General features: G+C 41.3%; 1 protein-coding gene across 1 annotated transcript in view; it reads left to right on the top strand.

Annotated features, from left to right (window-relative positions):
• Window positions 1-3,852: 3,852 nt before the first annotated feature.
• The window catches only part of ankrd50 (ankyrin repeat domain 50), a 32,477-nt gene continuing 26,014 nt past the window's right edge, over window positions 3,853-10,315 (top strand). Inside the window, exons 1-2 of the mRNA XM_056471686.1 lie at window positions 3,853-3,985; window positions 6,965-7,622. Coding sequence (XP_056327661.1) covers window positions 7,150-7,622 — 473 coding nt within the window. The 5' untranslated portion in view covers window positions 3,853-3,985; window positions 6,965-7,149. The remainder of the gene's footprint in view (window positions 3,986-6,964; window positions 7,623-10,315) is intronic.

The raw sequence follows: 10,315 nt of genomic DNA, 5'->3' as shown, positions 1-10,315 counted from the left end.
CACATTACTGGAGGAGCGCGAGTGTGTAGATGAATATCACATAAACACCAAAGAGACTCGAGGAGTGTGTGAATGCAGCGGCGGCAGTGAGAAAGTGTGTGTGTTCACACTGCTGTTAGAGGAGCTGAAGCGTTCTGTCTCCACACTGATATAATCTGAGCTGCAGCAGACAAAACACACACACACACGCGCGCACACACACACAGTGTTCAGGGTGAAGGAGCCCAGAGACTGCTGATATCACACACACACACACACACACACACTCCACTGCAGACTCTTACTCACACGTGCGTGCACACAGACAAGCATACACGCATAAAAAATATACATGCACACACACACACACGCACACATCAATTCACACAAACACTCACATACATACACACACACACACACATGTATGCTCACAAACACACTCTTATACATACACACATACAAACACACACTCAAACACGCATGAACACACAGACACATGTACACATACACTCACATGTATGCGCACACACACACACACACACACACACACACACACACACACACACACACACATATGCATACAAACACTTAAACGTGCATGCGCGCACAAATGTACACACAAATATGCACACATGTATGCGCATGGACATAAACACACACACACATATATATGCATACAAACACACACTCAAGCATGCATGTGCGCAGACACACATGCATGCTGAAAACATTCAACACACACACACCTAAACTCCACTGCAGATCGTGTCTCACACATGCATGCACACATACACACACAAACATACACGGCCACAAACACACGCATGTGCACACACACACACACACACACTCCACTGCAGACTGTCTCACACATGCATGCTCACAGACAAGCATACACACACAAAAACTGCACACAAACATACACACACAAACATGCATGTGCACAAACACTAACATACATACACCCACACACACCCACACACATACACGTGCACAAACACTCACATACATACATACATACATACACACATACACACACACACACACATATACACATGTGCACAAACACTCACATACATACACACACACACACACACACACACACACATACATAAACATGTGCACAAACACACACATACACATGTATGCGCACAGGCACACACACACATGCGTGGATACAAACACTCAAACATGCATGTACTCACACATACACACACACACACACACACATATGCACACATGTATGTGCATGGACATAAACACACACACAAATACCTGCATATAAACACTCAAACATGCATGCACTCACACATACACACACACACACACACACACACATATGCACACATGTATGTGCATGGACATAAACACACACAAATACCTGCATATAAACACTCAAACATGCATGCACTCACACATACACACACACACACACACACACACACAAATGTACACAAATATCCACACATGTATGTGCATGGACCTAAACACACACACACATACATGCATACAATCCCACACTAAAAGGCGCATGCACAGACACACACACATGCATGCTGAAAACATTAAACACACTTGGACTCCACTGCATGCACATACACACACACACACACACACACACACATGGTTACAAACACAAGCATGCATGTGCACAGAAACAAACACACACACATTCACAAACATACTCACACACTAGCATACTTAGACACACACACACACAAACATACACACACAGTGTGTAAAGTTAGGGTAATTAGGCAGGTCATTATTAGGTCCACACAGAATCTGCGCTCACAGAAATCTGCAGATTTTCAGCCCATCACTCAGTCTGTGTATTTACTTGTGTAAATGTGTGTAAATTTATATCTGTTCTGTTTTGTTAATTAATTTCACTAATATTATTGTGGTCTAATAATAGTAATATTAAAATCTTCATATTATTTATGTTTAATACAGTGTGTAAAGTTATATTTTCTGTCTTTCAGTAGATAAACTATATGAGAGACTTGCTTTGTTTACCAAATAAGTGGATCTAATTGGATTTGAATTGTAAACATTATATCAATGGTGAAAGGTCTTCTTTTCAGGCTGTTTGGACAGACGTGTGTGTAGGTATAGTGTATAGAGCGTCATATTGGGCTGATATAAACACATCCAGTTTTCAATTTAACAACATAAAGACAGTGGACCAATTGGAGCGGTTTTCAGACTTATAGAAACTTATTCACTTTATTCTCCATGTACGAGCGGGCGCAGCCATTTGAATCATTTTGGCTGGAGGCTTCCGCTCTCATTCACTTCCATTCATTTTTAGATGTTATAAACAGCTCGATCTGCTGCTTGATGTTGCAAACTGATGTTTTCTTATTATATTATTCTGCTTTGTCTGTATTGTCATGCAAACACTTGTTTGTAGAGTGAGTAGTGTGACCGTTTTCTGCCGTTTATTATTCCTAGTCATTTCTCTCATTGGCAGCTGAATCGGAAGTTCTAAAACAATCGCTAAAACAAGCGCACTTCCGCATTGAAGACTGAGGTCAATACAAGCTATAATAAAAGATCTGATGGGTGTTTTGAGCTGAAACTTTACAGACACATTCTGGAGACACAAAACACTTCTATTAAATCTGGAAAAAGGGGTAACCTTGGTGCACTTTAAATAAAAATTAAAATTGTATTATTATTTATTTCATTTATTAAGTTATTAGTTATGATACTCCTAAAATCAGTCCACATAAATCCACTGATTTTTTTACAAAATTCTCAGCAGAAATAGTGTAGGCAGATTCTGTCTGGCTCAAGTCATTGAATAACAGTGGTCTGTTCTGGAGACAATCCAAAACTAATATTGTTAGGAGGGCTAATAATATTGACCTTAACATGGGTTTAAAAACTGCTTTTATTCTTGCCAAAATAAAACAAATAAGACTTTCTCTGGAAGAAAAAATATTAGAGGAAATACTGTGAAAAATTCTTGAATCTGTTAAACATCATTTAGGAAATATTTTGAGGAAGAAATTTACAGGAGGTTGAATAATTCTGACTTTAACTCTATATACATTCATTCATTCATTCATTTTCTTTTTGGCTTAGTCCCTTTATTAATCTGGGGTCACCACAGCGAAATGAACCACCAACTTGTCCAGCACATGTTTTACGCAGCGGATGCCCTTCCAGCTGCAACCCATTGCTGGGAAACACTCATACACACTCACTCACACTCATACACTACGGCCAATTTAGTTCATCAATTCACCTGTACCACATGTCTTTGGACTGTGGGGGAAACCGGAGCACCCGGAGGAAACCCACGCCAACACGGGGAGAACATGCAAACTCCACACAGAAACACCAACTGACCCAGCCGAGGCTCGAACCAGCAACCTCCTTGCTGTGAGGCGACAGCACTACCTACTGCGCCACCGCAAATATATACACGTATTTCTAAATGATTTATTTTGAAGCCTGAGCTGAACACAAAACAGCAGAAAGACACAAAGGTTTTCTGGTTTAACAGCGCTGGTGACACCACACAGGTTAAAGGTCAGAGCATCATTAACCTTTGTCCTTTACAGCTCAGAGGTCACAGACAGGAGAACAGCTACAGTGACGTCTCTGCAATGAGCACACACAGACGGACAGACATTCCTTATTTATTTGTTCTCGGCTACAAAACATTTCAAAGGCTGGAAAAGTTAGTAGGGATGTGATTTTATTGCAGGGTGTATGATAAATAATCATTTCAAAGGGGTGTTGTGGCTCATTTTTAATGCGCATTCCTACAGAATATATGATAGAACTGCATGTCCCATCATCCTACGCGCGCTAGTCAGCCTCAGTGGGCGGAGCCTCGGTCTGCGGGAGGAGCTCGCAGAACAAACCGACACACAAACCGAGTGGAAAATGTGAACGGAAGATTCGCGCACGGGAATAACGACAGAACACCGCCGCGAGATAGTTTCGGTTTGGAGGAGACATGAAATCTGCGCGCACGGAGGCGCCGGAGGTAAGAGATTTATTAAATATCTACCGCGTTCAGATGAAGTTCCTCAGAGTCACCGCGTATAACTGAACGCGAGTGACGCGACGCGACGCGACGCGACGAGCTGGAACGCTTCCATTATGATCAACGCAACGCTTGTTGCCGAATGTAACGCGAGCGTTCCGCTGCGTCGCGTCGCTCGCATTCAGGGCAAACGGTAAAAATAACCGTCAATTCAATCGACGCGTATTAACTACATGTTTTTAAAGGGAGACTGAAGTGTGTGCGCGCGCGCGTGTGTGTGCGCGCACTGAGAGTCTTTGTCACCCGGGACGGGCGGAGCTCGGGACGGCTGTATGTATTGAGGTAAAGTTGGTTTTATGTTCACACATTCGGTATTTCTCCTTAATAGTACAGGCTAATTTCACAAAAGTGTTCTTTGCTAAATACTAAATAGTGAAATTATATTAGCAGTCAATGACTATCGAAGTACAACATTGTTTACATTCAATTAAATAGTGCTAATGTTGATTTAAAGTCATATTTACATGTGATTTCAGACCTAATATTCAAAGTACAACTATAGAGATTGTGTCACAAGTTGTTCAAAAATGAACGATTGTGCGAATATAAAACCGACTTTACCTCAGTTCTTCTGGGCTGCATGTGACCCGATACTGTAGGTTGTTTTGTCGGGTTCTGGTTTGTGTTTGAAAGCCTTTGTTATGATGGGGATTTAAACCCAAGACCCCTCACAGTTCCGTCAAAACAATTCACTTATAACTAGTGCACTGCTTATTCTTACACAGCAAAACTCCATTAACTAAGTGCTAACGCTGCTGTTTTCGAAATTAGTGCGAAGAAATGTCACTATTTGGGGCAAGTCCAAGGTTTACAGTGATTTTACAGTAGTAACTGCGGTTCTCTGTGAAGACTGAATTTGTTGGTTTATTAGCGACAGTCCATTAGGAAATATTGGCTTCGTGCCATAAATTTAAGCAGCATCCAGTATTATTGTGGCCCTCTTGATTCCTTGAACAACATTTGTGATCCTGGTCATAAGAGTACTTTTTTCCAAAACATGAAAGCTGAATGAACAAACTTTCCATGCCAGGATAATATTTAACAGAGCTGTTTGAAAATCTGAAGTGTGCAAATATTGATGATCGCCTTTAAACTTGTCTAAATGAAGTGCTTAGCAATGCACATTATCAGAAATGAAGTTTTGATGTGTTTACAGTAATACGTTTACGATATATCTTCACGAAACATGATCAGTATTTAATATCATTTTATAATAATGTCATGAAATGCAAAAATCAACACATTTTTTGGCTATTGCAAAAAAAATACCCATGCAACATCATATTTTTTATTGTTAGGATAATATTTGGCAGAGATCTAAAACGTTTGCTAATCTGGACTGTGTAAACAAATCTAAATATTGAGATAATCGCCTTTAAACTTGATTCAATTCAATTCACCTTTATTTGTATAGCGCTTTTACAACGTAGATTGTGCCAAAGTAGCTTCACATAAAAGGTCACAGTAAATTGACTTGATAAAATGAAGTGCTTAGCAATGCACATTACTAATCAAAAAGTAAGTTTTGATGTGTTTACAGTGATAAATCTATAAAACATGATCTTTATTTAATATCATAATTATTTTTTGGCATAAAAATGCATTTTTGTCTATTCTTTTTTTGCCTAATACATATTAATGCAACATTACGTTTGTTTTTGTAGCGATAATATTTAGCAGAGATAAATCTGGAGGGTGCAAACAAATCTAAATATTGAGATAATCTCCTTTGAAGTTGTCTAAATGAAGTGCTTATCAATGCACATGATCAGAAAGTAAGTTGATGTGCTTAATACATTTACAGAATGTGTTCATGTAGCATAATGTTTACTTAATATCCTATTAATGTTTTTGCTATAAAAAAAATCAGCATTTTTATCAATAGCAAAATAAACCCATGCAACAGAACTTTTTAGGACAGCACAAATCTATACTCTTACCTATGGTTCTGGCCAGATTGCTACTGACTCACGAGCTGGCCTGGTATTTTTGGTTTTTGCTGCTTGTCTCACTGATGGCTCAGTGTTTGCATATGTTTGAGAGGTTCGTTGCTCTTTTGATTGCTGGCCAAAATGCTTGTGTGTGTGCGTGATGCCAGAGATGCTGTCTAGGTAGGCTGATCTCTACAGGATGGCACTCGCTCAGTTTGCATAGAGATAAAGTCAAAATGTGACTTATTTGTTGGGTAAAAGTGTTGCTTTTTAAAGGAAAATTTTGGCAATGGAAAAAAGTTGAATCCCGAAAAAGGAATCTGAAAACAGCATGTTATATATCAATGCTTGCAGTTTTTATCTACAGCAGCTTAAAACAGTGTTGCGTTCAGTGTGTACACTGTTCATCGGGTCAGTGTATTCTTCTGGGAGTCAGAACCAACTGAACATGTAAACAGAGAAATTGATGTTATTAATGTTTATAGATAAAGAGCATCTCAAAGCATGTTCAAGCAGGACATTGAAGCTAGAGTTACTCCAAAAGCAAGATGATGAAAATTAATTAATTAATTAAACGCAAATAAAAATAAAAATGAAATAGAGAAATGCTGGATTTTTAATATAATAGACCCATAAAATAATTGTTGAACTTGTACCTGTAAATGTATATGCTTTACGGTTTTAATGAGTTTGTTTATATTCCTGTGTGTGGTGTTTACTGTTCAACGGGTCAGTTATTCTTCTTCTGGGAGCCAAACCCATTGCCATCATAACCATCTGAAAATGTCAACAGAGGAATTGATGTTAATGATATTATTAGATATAAGCATATTCAATTGCACTGTCTACTTGGGCTGCACAATATATCGGAATATTAAAGTCTGTGTGTAATATACTCATACATTTAGATTGATTTGCACCCATGTTTCAGATTGTTTGCATGTTTAGATTGAAACACAGCCGATAATGCTGTCTGTGTTTGTTGCAGGGTGTTTCATCAGCCCATTAGAGCCTCACTATGAGAGATGTGGATGGATGTGATGCAGAGCTGGCCCTGTAGAGTGCTGGACTCCTCCTCATGGTGAACGGGTGTCTGTGCAGACGCCCTCTGAGGGTTTGAGCATGCCCAGAAACGTCTGACCATCGGTTTGAGCATCAAAATCGACTCGGATCATGGCTCAGACCAGCCTTCTGCAGGGCAAGCGCTTCTACTGCCGCGAGTGGGTTTTCCACAAGATCCAGCACTGCGTTCAGGAGAAAACCAGCAGTCTGAGCGCTCCGGGAGCCCAGGAGCCGCTCCAGCCTACTGCTGGGCCTCCGTCTGTGGCTGGGAAGAGCAGCTCGTGGGGCGTCCTGCTGGTCGGCGGTCCTGGAAGTGGGAAAACGGCTCTGTGTTCGGAGTTACTGTGGCCCAGCTCTGCTCATGGGCTCCACCGCGGCCTGCACCAGCACTGCCTGGCCTTCCACTTCTGCCGGGCTGAGGATGCTGAAACGCTGTGCGTCAGTGGGTTCGTTCGGGGTCTGGTGACCCAGATCTGCCAGTCTGGACTCGTCCCGGATTACAAGGAGAAACTGAGAGAGCCGGCGATCCAGAGTGCACTGCAACCGGGAGAGTGTGAGAGAAACCCCGCCGAGACCTTCAAGAGGTGAGCACTGAGCAGCAATGCTTGTTTGGCAGGTTTTTATTTATAGTTAGAGCGACAGCTCAGCTACAAATGAACATTCTGTCATAATTGACTCCTCTTTTACTTGCTTCAAAGCTTTATGAAATTCTTGAACACAAAATAAGATAGTTTGAAGAATGCTGGAGACCATTGACTTCCGTAGTATTTGTTTCTTCTACAATGGAAGTCAATGGTTACAGGTTTTCAGCATTATTCAAAATATCATATTTCATGTTCAGCGGAATAAAGAAAAAGGTTTGGAGCCACTTGACGGAGAGTAAACAGTGAGTAAATGATCATTTTTGGGTGAACTGTCCCTTTAAGTGTACCCCATGATGTACAGTCATCATTTCTCATAGTGGAACACTGAAGCTAGAGTTACTCCAAACGCCAGACGATGAAAGTAAGATCTTCAGTCATTTTCCTTCAGCTTAGTCCCTTATTTATCAGGGGTCGCCACTGCGGAATGAACCAACAACTATTCCAGCATATGTTTTACACAGCGGATGCCCTTCCAGCCGCAACCCAGTCCTGGGAAAAATGTGATTGTGCGTGCATGGGTGTGTGTGTGTGTGCATGTATGCGACTACGTGCATGTGTCTATCTGTGCGTGCATGTGTTTCCATGCGTGGGTGTGTGTTTGCGTGCATGCATGTGTGTGTTGGTGTGCATGCGTTTGCATCTCTGCATACGCGTGCAAATATGTGTGAAACGTATTATGATATTTATGTGTGTGTGTGTGTGTGTGTGAAGTGTTTTCTTTTGATCTGTGTGTGTGTGTGTGTGTGTGGACATGGTCTGGAGTGAAGGTCTCACTCATGAACTCTCTGAACTCTGCAGTTGTGCTGAATGTGAGTGAAGGTCTGTGGATGATTGTAAGAGTGTGTGTTTGTGTTCAGATGATGAAGCGTGTCTGAATGCTGAGTCAGCATCTGATTTATTCACCGTCAGTTCTCGCTACTGTTCCAGTGTTCGGGTCAGTCTGTCGTCCAATAAAGCCTCCTCTGCTTATTAAGCCTGATGAATCAGATCAGAAACACTGTAATTAGAGAAGTATGAATGTGTGACAGTAATATACAGTAAAGTGTCATTTAATTCAGCCACTTAAAGCTGTGTTTTCAGCATCAATACTGCAGTTACATGATCCTTCAGAAAACAGTATAAAACACATGATTATCATCAGTGTTCAAATCAGATGTGTGCCTACTTCATATTATTGTGTTAACTTCAACATGCTTTATTTACAGTTTCCTCCTTTAACTATTAAATTGTTCAAATGAGCTTTATTTTACTTTGCTGAATTTAAAATGTTATGCTTATAAACGGGCGACACGGTGGCTCATATCACTATATTACATCTGTGCAGTTGATTTACGCTCAATTTAAAGGGCACCTATGGTAAAAAATCTACTTTTCAAGCTGTTTAGACAGACATATGTGCATGTATGGTGTATAGAGCGTCATATTGGGGGGATATAAACACACCCAGTGCTTTTTTTTCAGTTTAACAACATAAAAACGGTGGACCAATTGGAGTGGTTTTCAAACCGACCGCAACTTTACGTAGGAGTGCAGTTCCCCCACCCACCAATAGTGATTGACAGGCGCGTCATCATATCCTCAGTTTGTTAATTCACGTCCGCCATTTTCAGCGTGAGTCGAAGCGATATCACTAAAGGAACACGCTAGCGCTATTTTTAGATGTAAGGCTCATTGGGCTCAACACAAGATCAATATTCTCCACATTATCGCTCTAATCAGGATTATTGGTTGTATCTTTAGGTAGGTTTGCAAACATGTGTACTTCTCATTGAGTCTACCTTATACTTCAGCCGTTTGCATTTCTCGCGATCCCAGAAGCTCCCTGTGATCTTAACTAGCATGCGTTTTAGTATTATAAACATCGGTTTCTATCAGGGTACACTCAAGTCGACGGCTGGGCGCCGCGGACCGCTGCAGAAACCTGTTTAGAATTATGAAATGCGTGGCGCGACGATTCGGGACACTTCATGTTTCTGCCGCGCTACAGAGAGTGTCTGGTGTGCCGTGTCGCGGCTTCGAGCGGCGCATCCGGTGCCTCAGTCAAAGTTAATTCAGTGTGCGTGGTTATTAGCTTCTGTGTACAAGCTCGGCACTTGAAACTAGCACACAGTTGGCTGTAAAACTGTACAAAGACACAAATGATTTTGGACTCTCTGCTTGGTCTGTGTCAGAGTTGTACATGTATGACTGAATGCTGATCCTCTCCTTCTTCTTTCAATCTGCCTGTCAGACTCTGTAGCAAACACAGAGCGGGTGAGCTCATGGCCCCGCCCCCTTGCTACGTTGGGCGGGAAGCTGAAACTAATCTACATGTGAAGCAACACACCCCTAAATCAGCGAGCTGTGGACACGCCCCCAACATGACACACTTTAACACATTATAATAAACAAATCTGAATTGTGTTTTAAACTGAAGCTAAACTGGCACACTCAGAAGAACCAGAATATGTGAAGAAAAATATGAAGTTGTGTATGGAAAGCATCGTCAATGCACTGTGATGCATCGAGATAATGAATTGAACCGAATCCATGGCATGATAATCGTAACCTGTGAGACCAGTGTGGGTTCACACCTCTACTATTGGCCATTCGCTGTCGACCCAACCCTAGAGTGTGTGTGCATGGGTGTTTCC

This window comes from Danio aesculapii, chromosome 14 (assembly GCF_903798145.1).
Source record: "Danio aesculapii chromosome 14, fDanAes4.1, whole genome shotgun sequence".
Taxonomy (NCBI): domain Eukaryota; kingdom Metazoa; phylum Chordata; class Actinopteri; order Cypriniformes; family Danionidae; genus Danio; species Danio aesculapii.
This window is presented reverse-complemented; position numbering and strand designations above follow the sequence as displayed.